This window comes from Zingiber officinale, chromosome 2B (assembly GCF_018446385.1).
Source record: "Zingiber officinale cultivar Zhangliang chromosome 2B, Zo_v1.1, whole genome shotgun sequence".
Classification (NCBI taxonomy): domain Eukaryota; kingdom Viridiplantae; phylum Streptophyta; class Magnoliopsida; order Zingiberales; family Zingiberaceae; genus Zingiber; species Zingiber officinale.
This window is the reverse complement of record NC_055989.1, coordinates 151,622,155-151,646,537: the sequence shown is the minus strand read 5'-3', so window position 1 is coordinate 151,646,537 and position 24,383 is coordinate 151,622,155. Positions and strand designations below refer to the sequence as shown.

Below are 24,383 nucleotides of genomic sequence, written 5' to 3'. Positions count from 1 at the left end.
GCCAATATATACCTGAGTTATAACATCCACTCATTCATATTAGTTGTAATATTATTTTATACTATAATACCCCCATATTAACATCAATATGGATATTTTCATACACTAAAAAGTTGATTTCTAAAATATTCGTTTATCTAAATGAGTTCTTAATTATTTTATTTATATGATTCAGCGTTATTGCTTGTTTGACAATAATAAACATAAAAAGTATTCTTTTAACGTAATAATTATTTATATGGAAATAAATAAAAACATAAAAGAAAATAGCCAGATAAATAAAGAAATAAAGGAACCTTCCATCCCACAACCTCCCCTCCAACTCAAATTCTATATATTTCCTCAAATTCCACAACCTCCCAATTCCTCAACCCTTATCCTCCTCCTTCATCGCCTCCCCCGCATGGTTTCTCCTTCTCTCCTTTTATTTTTCTCCCTTAAACCCTAAAACTAACCCTAAATTCTTTACCCTCTGTTTTTTTCCCCCTTTTTTGTTTCGCAGGCGACTGATCACGCCGACCAGACCGGCATCAAATACGAAGAGGTCAGAAATTCTAATAATAATAATTTTTTTTTCACCGATTTATTTCAATTTCTCGATACAGAAATTTGATTTTTAATCTTTTTTTTTGTGTGTGTGTTTTTCAGGAGTTCATAAAAAACCCTCGTGGCCTGAAGCTCTTCACCTGCAAATGGCTGCCGGAAAACAGAGACCCCAAAGCTTTAATATTTATGTGCCACGGTATAAATAATTAAATAAATTTGTATTTTTTTATTTATTTATTATTCTTCATATTTTAAAATGTTTTTTTTTGAAGGTTATGCGATGGAGTGCAGCATATCGATGAGAGGTAGATTAATTAATTAATTAACTAATTAATAATTAATTAAATAATTAATTATGTTTAATATTTATGTTTTTAGGCACGGGAATGAGGTTAGCAAAAGAAGGGTATGAAGTTCATGGCATAGACTATGAAGGGCATGGCAAGTCCTCCGGCTTACAAGGCTTTGTTCCGAGCTTTAAGAATATCATAGACGATTGCTTCGAGCATTTCGTTAGCGTTTGCGGTATGAATTCACGAAACAAAACATGATCTTTTGAAAGTTTAGTTTGTTTGATTTTGATTTGAAATGATTCTGATAGAAAAAGGCAAAAATAAGAATAAGGCGAGGTACTTGCTCGGAGAGTCTATGGGAGGAGCCGTGGCCCTTCTACTTCATAGAAAGCAACCTTCCTTTTGGAACGGGGCTATTTTAGTAGCTCCGATGTGCAAGGTAAATTTAATTATTATTATTTTTTTAATATAGAAATATTTGTAAAATGGTCAAAAATGGTACATTTATTTTTAAAATTCCAGCTAATTACTTTCATTTTCAAAGTCTCCGCATTAAACGTGCCGACTCTAGAAGACTAATTAAATATTATAACACGTTAACTAATCTATATTTTAATGCTAAAATTACAACTAATCTATGATAAAGTAGTATTAATGAATTAATTAATTAATTAATGACTAGTCAAAAAAAACCATGAGTGACCTAACTCGTACGCAATTTATTTATCAATTTGGTCGTTAAAATATCTTGATAATTATTTATTGTATAAATTATTATATTAAACTTTCTTAGATAATTTATAATTAGATTTAAACATTTTTGATTTTATAAATTAATTACATGTGATAGATTGCTGACGAGTTGAAGCCCCACCCGATGGTCATTAGCATCCTGAGTCGATTGAGCAATGTATTTCCGACGTGGAGAATTGTTCCTATGCAAGATATCATCGATGTGGCATTCAAATCCATGGAAAAGAGACAAGAGGTAAAGGATATTGTCGATAAATTTGATTTGATTTGATGATAGATTTAGATATGGCGAAGTCACGGTGTCGGATACTTATCGCGTCTTGTGGTTAGATTCGGGCGAACCCGTTATGCTACAAAGGGAGGCCGAGGCTGAAGACGGCTCATCAGCTGCTCATGGTGAGCTTGGAGATCGAGAAAAATCTTAATCAGGTAATTTTTCAATTTTTTTTTCAAACAATAAAATAAAAAAAAAAAAATTAATTTCATATTTTGAGGAGAAAATAGATATTTATATTAACTCAATTATTTTTTCCTCTAGAAGTTTGAATTAGTACGCCTTGAATAGAAATAGAATGACTTTGAAATGAATATTTTCTCACGGCGTTTAGATTAAGAGATAAGATTCAATTTAGTCAACGGTGGAAAACAAAGATCATTTTCATTAAATTTGTTTATTATTTATTGCTTGTTTTTGTCAACGCTAAGAAATTATTATCGTTTCAAATAGAATACATGGAGGTGGTTGGATCGTCTATTCTGTCAAAACGAAAACATTACTAATAATATTAAATTATTAAATTTGAAAAATGTAAATTTGCAGGTTTCTTTGCCCTTCTTGATCGTTCATGGCGGCGACGACATTGTGACTGATCCATCGGTTAGCAAATTGCTCTACGATACGGCGTTGAGCAAGGACAAGACATTCAAGCTCTACCCGGGAATGTGGCACGCCCTCACTTCCGCCGAGCCGCCGGAGAGTATCGATCTCGTCTTCTCCGACATCATTGCTTGGCTCGATGAGAGGACATTGACTTCATCGGAGCACTTGAGGTCGTCGGAGATGGAGCAGAAGGCGATGCACGACGGGCTGTTGTCGGGCAAGAATATCTGACTTGTTAGATGAAGTTTATCTAACATTTTCTTTTCAAATTCCACTCATAATTCATATTGAAATAAAAATAACAGCAAGTTGATGGTCTCTTCTTAATCTCATTTACGTCCCCACTAAACATTTTAATGTGTTGTAAAGAACATGAATTGTTCTTTAGAAGAATCATTGTATAAAAGATGGGAAAGGGCAGTAGCTATTTTTCTGAAGCAAGTCATACAAGCTTGGTCCAAGCTTCTCAAAAACCTGTTGTGATCAGAAGTATAAACAAATGTTCAGAAGAAACATTTGAGGGGACGGAAGAAATCCAAGTTAAAAAATGCATCTGTACTTACTATACATATATGATTACAATAGTCATACCAATACCGTATTTGCACACAACGGCATGGACAAAACCACATGTATGCATACATCTTAAAGTCCTACTTCAACATATAGCTAAACAACTGAATGCTTGGCCTACCGAATGCCACTTCTGTCTGCTTTTGCAAGCCTCTGCAGTATGTCAATTTCAATCATGCAGCCTCACGGTACTTCTGAAGTGAACGGGCAACTTTCATAGCAACTGGTTCTTGATTTTCCAAGTCCAAACATCCAAGAACTTGTCCAAATGTTCCTGCAGTTTATACAATACATAAGACAATGAAAATAAATAGAAAGTTTAGTAGTTTGACTCAAATTCCTGTTTACATCCCTACAGTCATATTCACATCTCTTGCACATCTAAACGAGATGAGAAAGAGAGTAAAAGATTGTCCGTCTTGTGTCTTTTCTGGTTAGCAAGGATAGATTTGCCACCATTGTTAGCAAGGATAGCATCCCTTTGGGATAGACAGTTGGCTAGCGCATGGTGGTGTTGCTATCATGAGATCTGGGGTCAAATCCCAACTAGTAGTTCGGTGTCTGCCCTCTCCCATGTGCTGTTCAACTGCCTAAGACTAGTAGTCACTCATGATTTACCTAGGGATGGACTGGCGGAGGCGAGTGAATCGCCTTTTGCCATCTTATTAGCGAGGATAAAAAGAAAAAGAGTTGCTCATGTTCACCTATATGATGGATCATTGGATGTTAGCAAGGATAGAATCCCCTTGGGACAGACAGTTGGCTAGAGCATGATGGTTTGGCTAGAGTATGGTGGTGTTGCTATCATGAGGTCTGGGGTCAAATCCCAACTAGTAGCCCGGTGTCTGCCCTCTCTCATGTGCTGTTCAACTGCCTGAGGCTAGTAATCACCCATGATTTACCTAGGGATGGACTGGTGGAGGCGAGTGAATCGCCTTTTGCCATCTTATTAGCGAGGATAGAAAGCAAAAGAGTTGCTCACCTTCACCCATATGATGGATCATTGGATTAAGTCCAATCCGAATTAAATTCATTGAGTTAGACTCAATTGGATCCAATTATTGGATTGAGTTCAATTCAAACTAGACTCGTTTGTTAGGACCGATTGAGCTAGAGGTGGGGTGAATGACATACTTCGTTTTCTTTGTTGACTTGATTGTGCACAGCGGAAACTTGAAAACAATGCTAACTCTTGTATTTACTTGGTATCCAGTCCAAGGATCCACACCATCGTCACTCTTCCACTATAGAACTTCTTCTTCTCGGAATTACATCAAAGGTGGAGAAACCTTACAAGATTTACAACTCTCTCTCTCTTCAAAAGAAAAAGATCACAACCACTACAAGGAAAAAGAAGAGGGTGATTACAAATTTAGAATATCTTCTTCTTTGCAGGGTACAACTTGAAAATATGGAGAAGAGAGCTTGAACTTGAGCACTTGAGAGATCTTGAGCACTTGAGAGCAATAGAACAGTGTATTTTTCGATGAGAACTTTCGTTGCATCTTTTCCAGCTTTTTAAATGTCTTTAAATATAGTCGTTTCTCACAAGATCGTCGCCGTGAATCGATTGTGTTTGTTTTCCAATCAATTCAAAAGTATCCGTTGAGCACCATCACGTCAAGATCAATGATGTAGATCATTTGGTTCGAACCTCAATCGATTAGCACATTATTCTTAATCGATTGAGTTTATCAATCGATCAACGAATCAATTCAAATGCGTTATGCTCCAACGCAGAAATGCAGAACCTCTGTGAATCGATCGAACGATCGATTGAATACCTCCAATCGATCGGCTGATCGATCCAAGAGCGTTCTGTGCTTCGCGCAGAAGCTTCACCAATCGATCGGCTAATCGATCTAGGAACATTCTATGCCTTGCGCAGAAGCTTCACCAATCAATCGGCTGATCCATCCAGGAGCGTTCTATGCCTCACGCAGAAGCTTCACCAATCGATCGGCCGATCAATTGGTTTACTCTAATCGATTGGCTGATCGATCCAGGAGCGTTCTGTGCTTCACGCAGAAGCCTCACCAATTGATCGGCTGATCGATCCAAAAATGCTCTGTTTCACAGTCGTGCATCTCAATCGATTTACCAATCGATTGTTGGTTTCCCGATTAATAGCAAGTGGATTAATACATATTTCTTTTAATAAATACCTCGTGCCAAATGAACGCTTGTTCCCTTGGACTTTCTTGCCTTGCATCCAACCTTCTGACCTGCAAGGGCTTCTCTTGACAAGAATCCGGTTCTCGACCTTCTTGGACTTCTTTTGCTTTACATCCGGTTTTCTGATTGCAAGGACTTCTTTGGCCAAGAATCAGGTCCTCGACCTTCTTGGACTTCTCTTGCCTCACATCCGGTCTTCCGACCTGCAAGGACTTCTTCTGCAAACTCAGAATACATGTTAGTGTTGGAACCCCAAGGTTATTTTGGTGTGATCAACAAGTTAAGTTAGGTCCTGTTTGTTTCTAACCTTGTGTCTAAGTGTGCAGAAGCTTAGGAATACAGGTAGTCGAGCGGAAGACGCAGCTAGCGAGAAGGACGGCAGTCCGAGGGACAAGGTGCTGCGGAAGAGTACAGGGGCGGACGAGAAGGAAGCGCGCGGTGGTTCCGAGGGACGAAAGCCGGAGCAGAAGATTGCTCGGGGAGCAAGAGACGCAGCTAGCGAGAAGGTCGACGACCGAGGGACGAAGACTGCGAATGAGTACGCTGGAGGACGAGAAGGAAACACGCGACAATTTCGAGGGACGAGAAGCCGGAGGGAAGCCCGATCGAGAAGACCGGAAGTTGGGTTCGGGTGAGCCCTTTTCCGGATGGCAGAGATCACCCAAGTGAGCGGATCCGGAGGAGAAGAACCGGACCGAGGCGGGACTGAACCAGAGAAGAGGTCCCGGACGAAAAAGTCAACGGCTATTGACTTTGGGCTCCGGGGCGCCCGGACCCTGATTTTGACCAAGATCGCGATTTACGCGATCTGAACGTTGGGGGATAAAGTTTTATCCCCCCAGGGAGCCCGGAACCCTTCCAGGCGCCCCGACCAAGGCTATAAATATAGCCTTGGTCCAGAAGCTTTTCATCAACTCAGTAATTAGCATTCCAAACACTTGTGCGCTCACTATTCTAGTTTATCTTCTGTTTTGTGCTTTCACCTGTGTAAGAGGCTTCTCCGCCCGAAGGAGTTTTTAGTGCGATAACTTTCCTTGGATTAACAACCTCCCCGGTTGTAACCAAGTCAAACACGGTGCCTCGTTTCTTTCTTGTATTTCTGCTTAGCTAATTTTATACAAGTGTTAATTTAAGAGTTCGAGAAGGGTTGCTTTTGTTTTTTTTGTTTACAGGGCTATTCAACCCCCCTTCTAGCCGGCCCAACGGTCCTACAAGTGGTATCAGAGCCAAGGCGCTTCAGGAGGACTAACCGCCGAACGAAGCAACGAGATGGCCGGACCAAACATTCACCCGCCAAAATTCGAAGGGGATTTCACCACTTGGAAAAAATATATGCAGGGATTTCTTACAGTAAAATTTGATCCCTTAAAGTAACTTTGATAAAAATTATTCTAGAATCATATAATTTTTTGTAAAAATTACTCGCACTCTTAGAATAGTGTACCTTTATAATTGAGCGGCTTTGCTTAAAGCTATTCAAAAGTAGAAATTTAGAAGGATAAATATAGAAGTTTTGAAAAACCTTTATTTATTTCATAAAAGTGGATGAATTATTATAAGATTGAAGGGATCAAATTTTGATATTTTTTTCGTTCATCTCAATTGGACGAAAAATAATTATCTTTCCTCTCTTATAGTAAGACAGTCATGCATCAGGATTCCATCGACTCATCAGTTCGACCAATCGAAGAACTACCTCAATGTATGATCCCTTACTCATCCACCGATTTTACTTGTTTCAGTCCACGTCAATTCCTGTACGTACGTTAACTTAGCAATTAATGTTATCTATCTATTCATGACACTGTGCGTCTCTGTGAACTTAACCTCCATCACCAACGATACACTTAAAGATGAGTGGAGCCTTTTTATCCTCGTGCTCTACAGATAAGCTGATACGCGCGCGCTTGTTGGCCAAGGTTTGCCATTGCTTCATAAGTGGATTTGGATTTCAGTCACTACGATTCAACTGTTTAAGGAGACTTATCTGATCCTATTAGACAACAGTGCTTTGGATTCTTTTTAGATACCTGCCATGACATTGTTTCACGAGGTTTAAATGTTAGAAAACGATTTTGGATTAAAGGAAATCTAATTAAATTTAAGATCGTGCTCCGGTCAAATATCATGGATAGTCAAATCATCAATCAACCAACAACGAACAAGTCGACTCACATGTTCCTTGTTAAAAAGACACTTTAAAAGAAGGTTAAACTGATGCCGAAGAGAGGATTTTTTTTTTTTAAATAGTACAATGTTCAAGTTAAGACTTTTTTTAAAATAAAATACGAAAAGAATAAGATAGAGAAAGAGAGGAGAATCTGATAGAGCTGTATAGAATTTGGAATCATTGCATTTACCCTCTTCAGGATTTATATAACTATCAGAAGAATATTTTCATTTCGAATGATCCTGCAATAGCACACTCTTCCGGCATTATTGTAAACACTCTTGAGGAGACCAAATCTGACAACTATTAGTTATCTCTCTATTCATCAAGTACCATGTGCTTATAAGAGATCATCTAGAGGATCAAATCTGACAATCTCATAACCACACCTCTATTTATCTGATATCTCATGCCGCAGTCCTCTCGGGACTGTCTAGTGGCTAGCGTATGAGGTGTTGCCTCCATGAGCAAAATCGAGGTAAATGTCTCCCTTATGTACTAGTCATTATTCCAAAGGTCGGTAGTCGCCCGTGATTTATCTCCTCCGTATTGGTCCTAGGACGGGTTGACGAGGGCGTTGGGGGTTAGCGTATTCACCTTTTGTCACCATGATATCTCATGCCACATAATATTCGCAATTGTTATCCATCTTTCTTGAGAGAAACAAGCTTATTACGAGCATGTATAGAAAATGTCCGACACATAGATGTATCAAAAATTAGAGATGGATTGGGTTGATCCCAAATTGAGTGAGTCTGCCAAGGACACCATAGAAGAGGTTTGAGTTCACTTTATGCAATCAAGTTATCATTTCATCTTTTCCTATATTTCATTGAATTTTAAATTTTATTAAATGATTTTTTTATTATTTATGAAATTGTTAAGTTAATTTACCGATAGTAATATCTAATTCGTAGTTATTGAAAATTTAGGGATCATCGTAGAAGGTCTGATCACTGACGTCGGTGTTAGAGAGTGTGCTGCTCACAATGAGGTAGAGGTAGTTTGTCCATCAGCGCAGTGTGAGACCATGTCGAACGTCTCACGCAGGACCTCAATCTACAACTGCTTACCTCCATAGTCGGCATAAGGGTATGCCAACGTGGAGGACACGTCAATCCGGTCGTAGCACCCGCGGCCGAGAGCGATCATGTTGATGACTACGCCTCTGAAGGTGAGGGCCTGGCCACAAGTGGTGACGATGAAAGGGCGTGGGGACAAGTAAACGAGGGGGGAAGGAAAGAAGTGATATCGTCGGGGGAGGACAAGTAGAGGACGACGATGGGAAGAGCAAGACGAAGAATTGGATTGTGGTTTCAGAGTCAAAGATGAGGAGGGTAGAAACAAGGGCTACTGTCCATGGCCAGAGTTGGTTGGTAGTTAAAGAAATAGTAAATATGTATGTTGCAAGTTTAATTTGAATAGATAGGAGAAAGAAAAGATCCCTATTTATAATTAAAATAAAAAAATTAATTAAACAAATATATAATTAAATAAAAATAAAATTATTAGTGCAAAAATGATTTATCAACAATAAATTTGTGAACCATATTTCCAACCTACATGTAAATTAAAATATTTTTAGTTAATAAAAAAATTGAAAACAAAGCAACATATGGATTTTTTTTCTCTTCTTTTTACAATGATATTTACTTGATAGTTGTTACATAGTACTTGGATCGAGCCACTCAGGGCTTCGCTACAACCTAGAATACCCCCTGAGTGGCTTCATCTCTAGTTCGACACAAGGATAGATAATGAGATAGCATTGGTGCTGAGTGGCTTTGTCAGTAGATGATGTTGACGACTGAGACTGAGACATACATAGTGTCGATATTCAAGACTGAGAGGGGAGGTGTCGACGATTTGGACCGAAACTTAGATGATGATGTCGGAATTTGAAACTGAGAGGGGAGGTATTGACGGACTAGGTCAAGATCTAGGTGGTCGTGACGAGATCTGAAACTGAGAAGGGAGATGTCAAGATTTATACTTATCAAATTTTGAACCCTTAAGATGTGTATTTTGAGCAAGATTCAACTAGACTTCAATATCTTTCAAATTAAGTCTGACCCCTATAAGGTTAAATTCAGTAGGATTTTTAACCACATAATATGATAAAAAGTGATTTGCTCAAATTTTAACCCCATAAACTAATATCATAACACCCCATATTTTTTTTTTTGACCCCACAGGTCATCCGAGTTGGTATGTGGTGGGATGCTTACCACATGAGGTTGCGGGGTCGAAACTCAGGGTAGTCGGGGCGTAAATCCTCGGTCCCTGTGTAACTCACCCCACCTGTCACATGGATGCTATGATTTACCTCCCTCATGATGACCTTGGATCGGAGGAGGACGAGCGATTTCATCTTTTACCACATAACACCCCATATTTTTAATCATTTTACCACCCCGAAGAAACTTTAACACCACAAGACATGCCGAGACTGTAGAATTCTGCCACACCCTCGCAATGAAATCTACAAGCCAGTTAGGTCTCTCTAATCTACGAGATGTTTCAGTCCTTTCCTTAGAAACGCCAATAGGCGAACTGAAAGGAAAGGGAGAGAAAAGCGAGCAGCAGCGTTCACTGGCAATGAGCCCCGTCCCTTTCCTCTCTCTGTTCCCAAAAGATGCACTAATTTAAAGCGTTAATAGTAAAGAAGAAGAAGAAGAAGAAGAAGTAGATGAGAAATCTTGGCTTTTGAGCTGGCTCATACGTTTGTTCATGCTCAAAAGTAACAAATTAATATGTGAGCCCTTAATATGTTCTACAAATCAAGCTCAATTCAAATACGTTATTAACTTTAATTTCTTAATCTTGATCCCTTTATTCATGGAACGCCAGTGCAGCGATTTCCTCCGACACATCGATTTCATCCCATATCTGATCCATGGAGCAGCTACAAGTGTCAGTACTGAGCTGGCCTTCATCTGTGAATCCCGGCTGCGGTCCACTCTGCGAGACCGGCGTCGGAAAAGAAGCTGACGGAGCGAAAGCAGAGAGGCTTTTCCTCTGTTCCTGCGCCTTCTTCCTCATGTGAGTCCTCCAGTAGTTCTTGATCTCGTTGTCGGTGCGGCCGGGGAGCCTACGTGCGATCCGCGACCACCTGAAAAACAGTCACAGAGTCGTCAGTCCATGTCGAAGCGATCCCACGAGCTCGGGAAGAAGAAGAAGAAGAAGAAACCTGTTGCCCCAGCGAGAATGGAGCTCGAGGATGAGGCCCTCCTCTTGCGGCGTCATGCGGCCGCGTTTGAGGCTGGGGTGGAGGTAGTTGAGCCATCTCATCCTGCAGCTCTTTCCGGTTCGATTGAGACCTGCAGCAGCTCTTTTCAAGAACAAGGTCAGTGCAGTCTGCAAAATTAATTAAGCCATGAGCGTTCCGATCGATCCGACCTGAGACTCGGGCTATGAAATCCCACCGACGCTCGCCGAACAAGGCCACGAAGCACGCGAGCCGCAGGTCTTCCTCCTTGGTCCATGGCCCCTTCCTCATCTCCTCCGACTCCTTCGCCATCGATCGCCCGCCGGCTAGCTCTTCGCTGCATCAGCCACCGCGTCACGGCTCTCCTACTTATACCCGCCTTCACTTGGCTTCTAGCGACTGGCATTACGCGGAAAAAAAGATGCTTCATTTTTCTCATCTCATAGCTTTTCTTCTCCTTTGTGTTATGCTTACATTTTTGCTAGATTCTGGAAGGCTGGTGGCTTTATGGAATCCTCATCAAGCCCTACTCATGTTGCACCCCACCAGAACTTTCTAGCTCATGCTAATGCTAATTCTATGTAAAATATTCTCCCTGCTAGTTAGACCTACGATCGATCACACCCTCTTTTCCTTTTGAACCTTATTTGAGTTCCTTCTAAGATTATTAAACACATGTGTTATCTAAAATAAATTATACTTGACTCCATTACTGCCTCACCACTGAACTGATCAGGTCACTGTCATCTCTGTGGGCTTCCTTGGCAGGCATACTTTCTTTCAGCTCACCAAGATCTTTCGCACTAAAATATCTATTTGTTTTTGGCAAACTATTCCCGGTCTCAACTGGGAAGACACATTGAGCAGTGATAGGATATCGTGGAGCGCACTGTGGGATCCTCTAGCTCGATACGGTGTCGATCGTTGTAGGGGCTGAAAGAGGGCAAGCATGAAAGCTACCTAGATACACGACGAGGTGACTGCTTGTTATCTCCAAGGTTGTTGTTTAGTTGGAGGGGGTGTTGCGGCACGCTTGGTGCTTGAGGGGTGTGTGCAGGGGCATTAGCCAGCTAGCGTGGCTGGTTGGTCATCGATGGCGACGAGGAAAAGGAGGTGAACGTGGTCAGTGGCCAGGGGTCAGTGGTCAGTGGTCAGTGGCAGTGGCCACTTGGTCGTGGGCGTGGTAAGTAGCACTGGAGCTTTCATTGATGAGTGGACAGAGTGAAATTTGCTGTCAGGCGGCACCAACAAGTGCTCTTCTGCTGCTGCGGCTGCCACTGCTTCCTCATCGGACTATAGTGTGGCCTGCCGAGCTGACCATGGTAAATTATTTTAGGGCAAAAGTCGAGCACCCCATTTTTCTAAATCATCAATCGAGCTCCCAATTTTAATTTATTTTTTTTATCAAAACGATGTACCATCTCATCAACAATAACATGATTTTTTCACCCCTAACTATTCGACGAATGATTATGATCATATAATTTATTTTTCTTCATATAATATAAGGACGAACTGTGAGATGATACCTATAATAAATATTACGGGTTGATTTTGATATAGTCAAATCAAGTTAAGTTAGATCATGTTGTATTTATTACTTTGTATCTAAATGTGAATGATCCTGTCCGAACGTTGAATCGATGGACGCTGGACACGTGGCGCTCTCCAAACCAATGACGTGGATCTCTGACCGGCTGTATGGAGCTCCGGTGAACCTGCAAAGAAGTCGGGCCGGGAAGGGGTTCCCGGTGACGACCCTCCGACGCTCAAGTCAGGCAAGAGGAAAATACAGAGGTGGCTTCGAATCTCAGAGAATGCGTACCTCCGGCGAAGTGTGAGGACCCTTATATAGAGCTGTGAAGAGGCTTATGCACACATACCGAGGCGATTACGTGTCCTCTTACCATACCTCAGTATGGGCTTGTCAGAGAAGCTTGTCTGGCACCATACTGTTATAGTCCGAGCACTTCTCTGATGGGACAGCAGAACCTTCTGTCGTAAGGTTCAGCGTATGACTTGATCGTTGGACATGCCTGTTGTCAGAAGATGTTTCTTGATGTTTCCCTTGTCCTTTTGTCTCTTCTGTTCCCGCGCCGAGCGTCCGGCCACTCGGCAGTCCCATCACGTCCGACCGGATGTAGGTACTGATCCGCTCGGGAGATTCCAGGTTGTGTGCTCGGATGAAACTGTTCACAACTTACTGCTTTACGCCTCGGCCGAGCGGGCTACCCGCTCGGCCCGGCGACCCTATTCACCATGAGCGTCGGAGACCCGACTCCCCGTCGGGTTGTCTTTGCTTCCGCTTATACCCCGTTCGGCCAGTCGGTCTCCCCTTTTCCGGTCGGCTGAACCTCACACTGCCCTTGACTTTTGTCCTCCATGTGGCGTTGATTCCTCTTAAAGGGGGTCCCCTGTCTATACCTCCGGATTAGTGAAGAAATTCAAGAGCACAAGAAGTTGAGCGGAAGACGCAGTGGACGAGAATGATGGTATGGGAAGAGAGTCGACGGGTTCGGTGCGTTTGAGGGTATGCGAAAGAGCACACCTGCGGACGAGGACACGCGCAGCGTATCCGAGGGACGAGAAGCTGGGGAGGAAGTCTGCTCAAGAAGGAGTCCGGAGTTAGGTTCGGATAAGCTCAACTCCGAATTGTTGGAGCATTGCCCAAGCAAGTGAGGAAAAGTTAACCAGTTTTTGATGGTTAACTGGTCGAGTTGCCTTATGGAAGGTGGCTTGTCTTATTGTGGAAGGCATCTCCAAGCTTGTTGGAAGCGTCCTTGAGCTTTGGATTAACAACCACCTAGGTTGTAACTAATGTTGGTGCAGGAAGCATCCGACGATCGAACCTAAGTTTTGATAATGGCAAAGGGATTCAAAGTTAAGATTCTCTGTTATCTAACATTTCAGGAAAGTCCTAACTGCGGTTAGGCAGGTGAAAATCCTAGGGGGTGGTAACCCTAGGTCTTAGGGGGTGGTAACCCTAGGTGGAGAAAAGTCCTAGCTGTGGTTAGGCAAAGGGAAAACCCTAGGGGGTGGTAACCCTAGGTCATAGGGGTTGGTAACCCTATGCGGAAAGTCTTGGCAGGTCGATGTCTTTAGGCAAAAGTCCTAGGGGGTGGTAACCCTAGGTGGAAAGTCCTGGTGTCGCGAACCAGGTGAAAGACTGGACTAGTCGGGGAATAGGATGTCCAGCAGAAAGTCCGGAAGCATCGAGTGCTGAGCAAAAGTCTATTCGATCTGGAGGATCGACTGGCAACAGGTAAATCTCCTGAGTGGAGTAGGTGAGGACGCGTTCCCCGTAGAGGGAACAGTAGGCATCGGGTCGACCTAGGGTTTCCGGATGGAAATCCGAAGTCAGACTCGGACAGTCCGGAGACTGTCTATACTTCTTTTATAATGTTTATTGTGCTAACTTTGTGTTGCAGGATAGTGTTTGGGACTAACGCATCTTGCAGGATCAAAGGAGCAACCTAAAGCCTCGGATGAACAGTGTCCGAGGTGCCTCCATGGAGCTTGGAGGCGCCTCGGGTGCAAAGGCGAAGATGTGCGTGCGAGAGAAGGCAGAAGGCGCCTTGAGAGGGATATAAGGCGCCTTGAATGGATGAAATTCGACCAGGTCAGTTTTGATCCACGCAGAAGACCAGGCAGCATGGAGGCGCCTTGAACTGCTCTCAAGGCGCCTTGAACACCCTTTATAAGGGGGTTTCGACCAGCACTTCATACAAACGAATTCCAAGTGATCTTTCATCAACGTGCTGCTCCAAAAGACGTTCCGAAGTGCTGCTACAAGTGCCCGACAACCCGAAACTTCAGATTTAGCATTTCTTGTTGTCGGTATAATACTTATAGCTTTTTGTACTCATAATTGTAATCTTTTAACGAGCTTATAGTTGTTGCCCACGGAAAGCGATCAAGGATCGCGGGCCTTCGAGTAGGAGTCGCCTTAGGCTCCGAACGAAGTAAAATCGACCTGTGTCTTTGTGTTGTTTCTTTTATCTATTCCGCTGCGTGTTTTACAACTCCGATAGTTTTACGATTCCGCTAATCGAACAAAATAGCCACGAGCGCTATTCACCTCCCCCCCCTCTAGCGCTTCTCGATTCAACAACTAAGTACAAAAAAAACTTACCTTTTAATTCGTTCATTAAGTTGCTATTTTTTATGTTAATCACTTGCTTCTATTAATCTTGTATCCTTGCTAAGTTCCCAGTAAAAAATTTTGGCTAACTTCTTTTTAGGGCAATTCACCCCCCTCCCCTACGCGGACCTACACCTAGGATGAACGTAATCATCTTTTGCTACAACAATTTCGTGATTTACCTTTTTTATCGACTATGAGGGGCTCCTAGGTAAGCGTAATTATCTATTTTGCTACAACAATCAATATATAATTTCATTAAAAAAAACAATCAATATATAATCGAAATGTCTATTGGTTGTCTCAATCCCTCCTTATCTGCGTTGTTATTGCTAGGCAAACCCCCTCATGATTTATCTCCCTTCTAGGAGAGCAGATCCTCTGGTCCGCTTTTTCCTTGTCCTCTCCTGCTCCGCTCTGTAATTACGGCTAGATTCCAATTGAAATTTGGCAACCGCAATTGACTATGATCCCTCTTTGAGTTCACATTCCCATGTATGTTGTAGTTTAGATCGGGATAGGCGGTTGGAGGCCGCCCGGAGGCTGCTCCCGGCTCACCCCTTTTAGATAGTTGGGGGGGGGGGGGGTTACCTTGGAGAGACCGCCGAAATGATAATTTCACCTTTTACTATCAATAATCAATATATAATCATAGAAATAATATATTGATTGTTTCTTGTTGAAGAGACAATTAATATATAATTTTCCCACAATTTATTTCCTTTATAGGCAGTAGAGGATTATCCTGGAGGGACCGTTGAGATGAAGGTTTCATCTTTACTACCAACAATCAATAAATAATTACGACAGGGCAATGGTGTAACGACAAAGCGCCTTCTTAGTTTCTAAGATATCTAAGGATTGAGTGACAACTTTGGCAAATTAACGAATGAATTTTCCTTAATGAATAGTTGACCTAAGAATGCTAGACTGATAGACCACTCACGAGCACTTCTCAATTTATCTAGAGGTCGGTGGAAAATTTCTATGGGGTCAAGTCAATCACCCTAGTATTAATCGATGTAAGTTGGATATCTTGTACCAACTAAAAATAATAATCAATATATAATTACTCATATTCAATACATTAATGAATGCATTAAAGAGAAATTCGGAATTACATCTATTGAGAGAAATCTCCATGAGACATATTTAATATGGTACGAGCATGTACTTATATGACAAATAAATACTCCAGTTATATGATGTGAAATTATGACAAACACACATATCAAACGAGGAAGAGAAAGACTAAAAAAAACTTTGTTAGTAACAATAAAACAAGATAAAATTTATTTAAGTATAGATAATAATATAGTAGAAGATAGAGTTCAATGGTATAAAAAGATCCATATAGCCGACCTCATTTAATGAATAAGGTTTGATTGCTGTTGTTATTGTATTATTATCTCTGATCTTATTTCTCATTTAAATATGGAATCGAGTGCATTATAGTAGTTTATTGTAATATTTATACATCACAACAAAATTTGTGATTTGCAACGATTTTGCAATGATTTTTTTTTTTGTAAAATTCATTGTAAATATTTTTATGATGAAATTAGCGATGAATTTATTCTCATTGCTAATATCTCGTTGTAATAGTTTTGCGATGAAAAATCAAATTTTGTCCCAAATTTTACAACAACTTATAACTTAGTCTTAAAATTTGTACCTCTTTTTTATTGCAAATGACTGATTTTGCAAGTTTTTTGTTTCAAAATTCGTTGCAAACTCGTCAATTTTCCACAATCATGGATCTGTAAATCTGTTTCTTATCATATGTACATATAACATCTATAAACTCAAATCCATACAACAAATTAAGATCCATATAATCTAATGCGGCGATAAAAGGGGTCCACCAAGTGCGGATTAAGGACGGAGATAATAGGCAGGTCAAGACCTGAGTCTCCTTGTTCTTGATATCCAAATCGTCAATGACTCGTAACTTCTTGGCGTTAGCAGAGTTGATCTTCACCTCGAAGGAATGAGCCTGCTTGGTGTGCTGTTCAAGTTATGAGGCCTGCTCGACATTCTTGCTTCTCTCCGTACTGAGCTGCTTGGAACTTCTTTCCAGGGTGACCTTCAATTGAGCCACCTTTGCAGTCAGTTGTTCCAAATGAGCCCGGGAGGCCTCGGAGGGGTCGCTCAGGGCACGCAGCTGTTAAACTTCGTACTCCAAAAATGCTAACCTCTGACATATGACCAAGCTCTCGACCCAGAACTGTAGAAAAAATAAGTTAGTAAGTGCTGATAGAGAAATAAGAAAGTAAACAGGAGGGTAATATACATACCCCAGTGGCCTTCTGGGTATGACCATCCGCGAGCTCCTTCGGTGAAATGGTCATCACACGGGCCCGAGCATCGACCCAAACTTGTGCTAGCGGTCCTTGAATCTTAATCTGGTGTTCGGGGGAGCGGGGCTCAACATCGTCCGGGTGGCACCATTCATCAGTTGGCAAGTGGATGATGACCGTTATGTGTCTCTAGCCACTCGAATCAGAAGGCTCGGAGATCGCTTGGCCGATGGACTTGAGCATGGGGGAAGACCAGATAGTTGATACTTGGGTGGTCGGCAAGGAGGAGTGCGGAGGCATATACGCAATGGGCGGCGCGCATATGGTCCTCGACGGCAACCCGGACAGCGAAGGTGTCCGGTCAGATGACGCGGAAGTGGGAATCGTGATGGTCCCCTGCTTAGGAAGGGCAGGTGATGAGGTTTCACCCCGTTCGGAGGAAGGACGCGAGCCAATACGAACAGGGGTCTGCAAGGCAGAGATGGCCAAGCGAGATGAAGCTTCCCCACGGTGCCTCTTGCGTCGTTGTATTAGGGGCTCGCCTGAGGTGGCCAACTCTGAGGGCACCGCGATCGGCAACATTGAAGGCCAATCAGAAGGAAGGTCAGTTGTAGAGGCCGCAACATCGCTAGCCGCTGTCTGACTTGCTCCGACCTCACTGGCCGCCACGTGGCTCCCTCCCAATTCACCGGTCAAATCGTCAGATTGGTTGAACGACTGTAGGCCATGACTCTGCAGCTCGGCAACACCAATGGCGTTAATCTCCACATTTGCAAGCTTGCTCTTGCTGCTCAGACGTGCCCTCAACATGATTTGAGCTGCAAAAAAGGAGGAAAAAATCAGTTAGATTCAAAATTATGAGAAGAAAGAGCATACCTAGGGTGAGAGGCAGTCGCGTTCGGATTGGGCTCAACCCGAACACGTATAAGACACTTTCCAACAGCAGCCGATGGATATGATACTTCTGACCGGGCAAGTAGGAAGCTGCTTGAAGATAGTCCGATCGACTTCGATATTTGCTGAGCGACAGAGGCTTCATCACTTCCATCTACTAGCTGGTTGGGAAGTCGAGCCGATCGGGGAAGCGAACAAAGAAATAATGCTCCTTCCAGTGCTTATGGGAGGACAACATTTTTTCAAAAAAGACAAAGTCAACTTGGGCTTGGAACAGAAAGGTCCCTGGCTCAGACAATTTGGAATAATAAAAATAATGAAATTTCTGAGGCACTAAAGGGATGTCGTGCAGACGAAACAACACGACTACCCCACATAGCAACCTAAAAGAGTTCGACACTAATTGGTACAGTGAGATACGAAAGTATTTACATACAGCTGAGAAGAAAGGTGGACGGAAAAAAAATACCAGCGCAAAATTGATCCTTAAAGATGGGAAAGAAACCGGCGGGAGGTAGATGGAGCCGGTCGTAGGCAGAGGAGATGGTGATTTGATAGTCGGAGGGAAACGGTAGATGAGTTTCATCTGATCAATCTCATCCTTGTTGAACTTGGACCCGGTGGAAGTGTACCAAAGTCTGGAGACGGACGGAGGGGGTTGAGGGGAGACAACCATAGAAAACTGAGAAAGAAGTGAATTGTGGACTCAACGAAAGAAAGAAAGGAAAGGCTTACTGAGAAAGGTTGGTGGTGAAGACGAGGAGAAGGAGAAGTGTCACAGAACGTGCTTGAGAATGAAAACGCGAGGAAGTATGAAGATGACGACGAGTAAATAATGTCTTATAAAGCCCAGCGAACGATCTCTCGGAGTCGTTCGATCAAGGGTTGCAAATAACAAAGTCGAAATCTGACCATGGAATTCGAAAAGATGTTTATCACATCATCCGCGGATATCTACTTGTCACATCAAGCGTGTGGCGGCAGAAATCAAGACACATGGCAGTCGGCGATGGAGAAGTATTAATGAGGTTTAATTAAAAGGTATGTGTGACGTACTCAGCCATAATGGCCAAAGATTTATGCAGTCTTCCAGAAATTGGGAGGACGTCAACAACCATTATAAGGCGCTCGTATGAGAAAGCGAAGAGGTGTGAAAATTTGCTAAGTGTTATAGCCAATCATCCCGATCGGCACAAAGTTCTGACTAAGAGATAGCTGAGCGATGACTCTAAATCCAGGTTAGCAAGAAATGGACAGCTGAGCGGTGGCTATAAACTCAGGTGCGTAATTAATTAGCTAATCCGAAGCTCGTGAGCAGAGAATGCCCAATTAGGGAAAGGTTCCCGAAGACATTGCTTATCCAGTCAGTTGGACTTACAACCTCCTTCGACTAGACTTGAGGGGGAAGCTTGTGATGCTGCGATTAAGGGGGTCCACTAAGTGCGGGTCAAGGACGGAAATAGCAGGTAACTCAGAGGTTAAAGTCAAGGCGGTCAACACTAAGTAACCAACGGGCTTACCAAAAGTAGGCTAAGTGGAGGTCGACTTCTGCTGTCGATCAAGCTGGATGGGTTCGATCGACCAGGAAACTTATTGAAGTAGATCGCTCTTTCGGACTGGTCATATGGAAAGAACATCAAATGCTCATCACGGATCGGAGCAACGCTTAGACGACTGGAGCGCTGGTCCGGTTGGGCGGAAACAATCAACTGAGCTATGGGATTACGGAGAAGAACTGTAGGATCGTTGGGCCGGCTAGAAGGGGGGGTTGAATAGCCTGAAAAAAATAAACAGAAAAGACCCTTCTCGAACTTTCAACAGAACACTTGCATAAAGTAAATTAGCAGTAAATAAAAAGCAGAAAGAAGAGGCTCACAATTTGACTTGGTTACAACCAAGGAGGTTGTTAATCCAAGAAATGAACGTGCACTAAAATATCTCCTTCAGGCGGAGAAGCCTCTTACAGCAGTGAAAGCACAAAAGATAGAAGCTAAACTAGAACAGAAGCGCACAAGTGTTTAGAATGTAAATTTCTGAGTTGATTCAAAGCTTCTGGACCAAGGCTATATTTATAGCCTTGGTCGGGGCGCCTGGAAGGGTTCGGAGATAAATTTTTATCGAATCGAGTTTTGACTCGATCTGGTCAAATCAGTCCGGGCGCCCCGGGCGCCGAGCCCAAAGTCAACAGCGTTGACTTTTGGTCCGGTTCCTGGTTCATTCCCTCCTCGGTCCGGTTCTTCTCCTCCGGATCCGCTCGCTTGGGTGATCTCGACATCCGGAAAAGGGCTCACCCGAACCCAACTTCCGGTCTTCTCGAGCGTGCTTCCTCCCGACTTCGTCCCTCGGAATTGCCGCGTGTTTCCTTCTCGCCAACAGACTCATCCGAGTCTTCGTCCCTATTGCCGACCTTCTCGCTAGTGCGTCTCTTGCTCTCGATCAATCTTCCGCTCCGGCTCCGAATCACCGCGCTTCCTTCTCGTCCGGTGTACTCTTCCCGCCTCGTCCCTCGGACGCACTGCCGTCCTTCTAGCTAGTCTTCCACTCGAGTACCTGTGTTCCTAAGCTCCTGCACACTTAGACACAAGGTTAAATACACAGGACCTAACTTAACTTGTTGATCACACCAAAACAACCTTGGGGTTCCAACAATCTCCCCCTTTTTGGTGTGATCAACCCAAGTTAAGCTAGGGTTAAAATAGACATAAAATTGAATTAAGTAAATTAACTTAAATTGCAATTTAAGTCCAAAAAGATAGAAAAAATTAAATCTATCTACCTCCCCCTAGACTTATACTTTCCCTTCTCCCCCTTTGATCACAAAAAAAATGGGGTTCCAAGAAAAATAATCTAAGGGTTAAAGACTTAGAAAAAGTATTTCTAAAAAAATCTAAGTTTTTAAGAAATTTAGAAAAATTTTCTAAGTATATAAATAAAATCCAAAAAAAATCCTAACTTACATTTTTAAGTATTTTTTTTTTAAATGACTTAGGCAAAAAAAATTCTAAGTAGGTAAATTTCTAATTTGAAATAAAATGTTTTGAATAACCTTTTTTCAAGAACTAATTAATTCTTGTATTAATGCTTCATTAGTAAGTTAATTAAACATTTATTTCAATATTTTGACTTCCAGGTCGTGGCGAGGTACTAGGCCTTCTTGGTTATTGGAGCAACAACCACTTCCTTAGACAAAGCCTCATAAAGAAATTCTTTGTTTAATTTTCTCACTTAAAGCGCTAATTTTACTTTTAAAATTAATTTAAGCATGATTTAGGAACCCAATATAGGTTCCAACCTACTGCATTAACTAAAAAGTTTTTAAGGACATATTTTCTTGAAATGTTCCTAATTTGTCCCGGGTGATATTTAAAGTACCAATTTAAATTATTAAATTTTCTAACATTGGTTTTAGATGAACATGCATGGTTTTTCAAGTTGTCTACTTGAATTTTCAAATCATCATTTTCAAGTTTCAATTTTTCATTTGCTAGTTTTAATTTATCTAATTCTTCTAAGAGACAAGACTTAGCTAGAATTACTTTTAAATTTTTATTTTCACTTTCTAATTTGCAGCAATCTTTTGTTAAAAGTTTAACAAACTTAAACATTTTATCGGAAGGAAGAGATCGTACCTGACTTACCTTGTCGATCTCGTTGTCCGTTTCTCCCCTTGAGCTGCTGCTTTCTTCCGACGTGTCTCCCCCTTCATCGATGCTCTCGATGCTCATTTCGGAAGAGCTTGAATCGCAGTCGTCGTCTTGATGACTCGCCATCAGTGCAGGAGAATGCTTCGACTTCGATTCGGACGACGTATCGTCCCACGTCGCCTTGAGGGCCTTTCGTTTTGGATAGGCTTCTTACCCTTTTCCTTGTCTTTGTTCTTGAGAGCAGTTGTCCTTAACATGCCCTTCTTCGCCGCAATGGTAGCGGATTGTTCTTTTCTTTCTACCACGTGGATGGTTAGTTTTCTAGAATTATATAACTTCTTAAATCGTCTTACCATCATTACCATTTCCTCGTCGAGAGAAGATTCCGATTCGTCTCTCGAAGCTTTGAGGGCGACGTTGTTCTTTGGCTCTCTCATTCACGCACATCTTGACTCATGCACTTCAAATGTTGAAAAAATTCTTCTAATGAAATTTTTCTAAGTCCTTGAAATGTAAAAGCATCTACTAATGATGCCCATTTTGAATTTCTAGGAAGGAATTTAGCGTACTGGCGAATCTCGGTTACTTACCTCTTCTCAGAGATTTGAAAGTCCGTGATGAGCTCCTGATCCTCGAGTGTAGATGTGCAATTGTTTGACCTTCTTCAAGACGGAGGTTGGTGAGCTGGTTGCGAAGTAAGTCCCGTCTCGCAAGCTTGGCTTCGGATGTTCCTTCGTGTAATTCAAGGAACTTCTCCCAAAGCTCCTTTGTCGAATTGTAGGTGCCGACACGGTTAACTTCTTGTGGAGGAAGTACGGTTAGCAGATGGAATTCTGCTTTCTTGTTTGCCACGTACTCGGCCTGCTCTTTCTTTGTCCATTGACTTTTTGTTTTGCCCTCGGGAGCTTCAAAACCGAGTTCCATTATTAATAATAAATCAAAATCGGTACCGAAAAATACCTCCATGTGCTTCTTCCAGCTTGCAAAGTCCCCCTCGAATTTTGGCGGGTGGATGTTAGATCCGGCCATCTCGTTGCTTCGTTCGGCGGTTAGTCCTCCTGAAGCGTCTCGGCTCTGATACCACTTGTAGGACCGTTGGGCCGACTAGAAGGGGGGTTGAATAGCCTGAAAAAAATAAACAGAAAAGACCCTTCTCGAACTTTCAATAGAACACTTGCATAAAGTAAATTAGCAGTAAATAAAAAGCAGAAAGAAGAGGCTCACAATTTGACTTGGTTACAACCAAGGAGGTTGTTAATCCAAGAAATGAGCATGCACTAAAATATCTCCTTCAGGCGGAGAAGCCTCTTACAGCAGTGAAAGCACAAAAGATAGAAGCTAAACTAGAACAGAAGCGCACAAGTGTTTAGAATGTAAATTTCTGAGTTGATTCAAAGCTTCTGGACCAAGGCTATATTTATAGCCTTGGTCGGGGCGCCTGGAAGGGTTCCGGGCGTCCTGGGGGGATAAAACTTTATCCCCCAACGTTCAGATCGCGTAAATCATGATCCTGGTCAAAATCAGGGTCCGGGCGCCCCAGACTGTTCCGGGCGCCCCGGAGCCCAAAGTCAACAGCGTTGACTTTTTTGTCCGGGACCTCTTCTCTGGTTCAGTCCCTCCTCGGTCCGGTTCTTCTCCTCCGGATCCGCTCGCTTGGGTGATCTCTGACATCCGGAAAAGGGCTCACCCGAACCCAACTTCCGGTCTTCTCGAGCGTGCTTCCCTCCGACTTCTCGTCCCTCGGAATTGCCGCGTGTTTCCTTCTCGTCCGCCAGCGTACTCATCCGCAGTCTTCGTCCCTCGGTCGTCGACCTTCTCGCTAGCTGCGTCTCTTGCTCCCCGAGCAATCTTCCGCTCCAGCTTTCGTCCCTTGGAACCACCGCGCGCTTCCTTCTCGTCCGCTGGTGTACTCTTCCGCAGCGCCTCGTCTCTCGGGCGCACAGCGTGCCGTCCTTCTCGCTAGTTGCGTCTTCCACTCGAGTACCTGTGTTCCTAAGCTCCTGCACACTTAGACACAAGGTTAAATACACAGGACCTAACTTAACTTGTTGATCACACCAAAACAACATTGGGGTTCCAACAAGAACAACTGAGATCGACCGGGCAGGGATCCTCGGCCGAGCGGCTTACCCGCTCGGCCAAACAGTGGGACTCCTCTCATATCTCTTAATATCCCTTTGGGAGATAATGCTGCTGACAACAGGGCATAGTCAACATGCGGATCGTACAACGAAAATTTCTAATGTCTTGTCAGGGATTTACATATCCTGTTAAGTTATGATGTCAAAGATACTTTTCTAACATATCCTTTCATAAGACAATTTGGAGAACGTTCCATGCCTTGAGGAGCGTGCATGTCATCCCCTATAACACTATATAAAGGGGGGTCTATTCAACGACGGAGGTACGTATTATTCACTATTCACGCTTATGTTTACTGTTGCTCCGCTTTCTTCTACTATTCCGGTGACTGACTAGTCTGACTTGAGCGTTGGAGGGTCAACACCGAAGATCCCTCCCTAGTCCGACACTGATGTTTCTTGTGTTGTAGAGCGAAGTAAAGTCTACACACGGTCAATCCAAAAGTCACATCTACAGCCAACCTTCTTCATAATTTTCGGACAAGATCACAATCTAAATACAACAATGATATGTACCATCCAAACAATCCAAGTCAATATACTTATCACAAAGATCAAATCCACATAACACCAAATATCGAGAGTATCAAATCCACAAGTGATACATAACACCAAAGATCCCATAACATCAAATATAGAGTATCAAATCCACGTAACATCAGCAT

General features: G+C 42.5%; 2 protein-coding genes across 2 annotated transcripts; one reads left to right on the top strand and one right to left on the bottom strand.

The window, feature by feature from the left end:
- The first annotated feature begins 292 nt into the window (after positions 1 to 292).
- LOC122047883 (caffeoylshikimate esterase-like) lies at positions 293 to 2,791 on the top strand. The gene is made up of 9 exons (XM_042609406.1): positions 293 to 406; positions 503 to 544; positions 649 to 742; positions 819 to 851; positions 925 to 1,071; positions 1,148 to 1,278; positions 1,690 to 1,827; positions 1,923 to 2,021; positions 2,413 to 2,791. Exons 1-9 carry the CDS (start codon positions 404 to 406, stop codon positions 2,701 to 2,703), a joined length of 978 nt encoding a protein of 325 aa, XP_042465340.1. The 5' UTR covers positions 293 to 403; the 3' UTR covers positions 2,704 to 2,791.
- Positions 2,792 to 10,050: 7,259 nt separating this feature from the next.
- On the bottom strand, positions 10,051 to 11,044 carry LOC122049674 (transcription factor MYB59-like). The gene is made up of 3 exons (XM_042611034.1): positions 10,790 to 11,044; positions 10,581 to 10,721; positions 10,051 to 10,502 (listed from the first exon to the last, which is right to left on the bottom strand). The coding sequence occupies exons 1-3, from the start codon at positions 11,035 to 11,037 to the stop codon at positions 10,223 to 10,225; spliced, it is 669 nt and encodes a 222-aa protein (XP_042466968.1). The 5' UTR covers positions 11,038 to 11,044; the 3' UTR covers positions 10,051 to 10,222.
- Between the last annotated feature and the right edge of the window lie 13,339 nt (positions 11,045 to 24,383).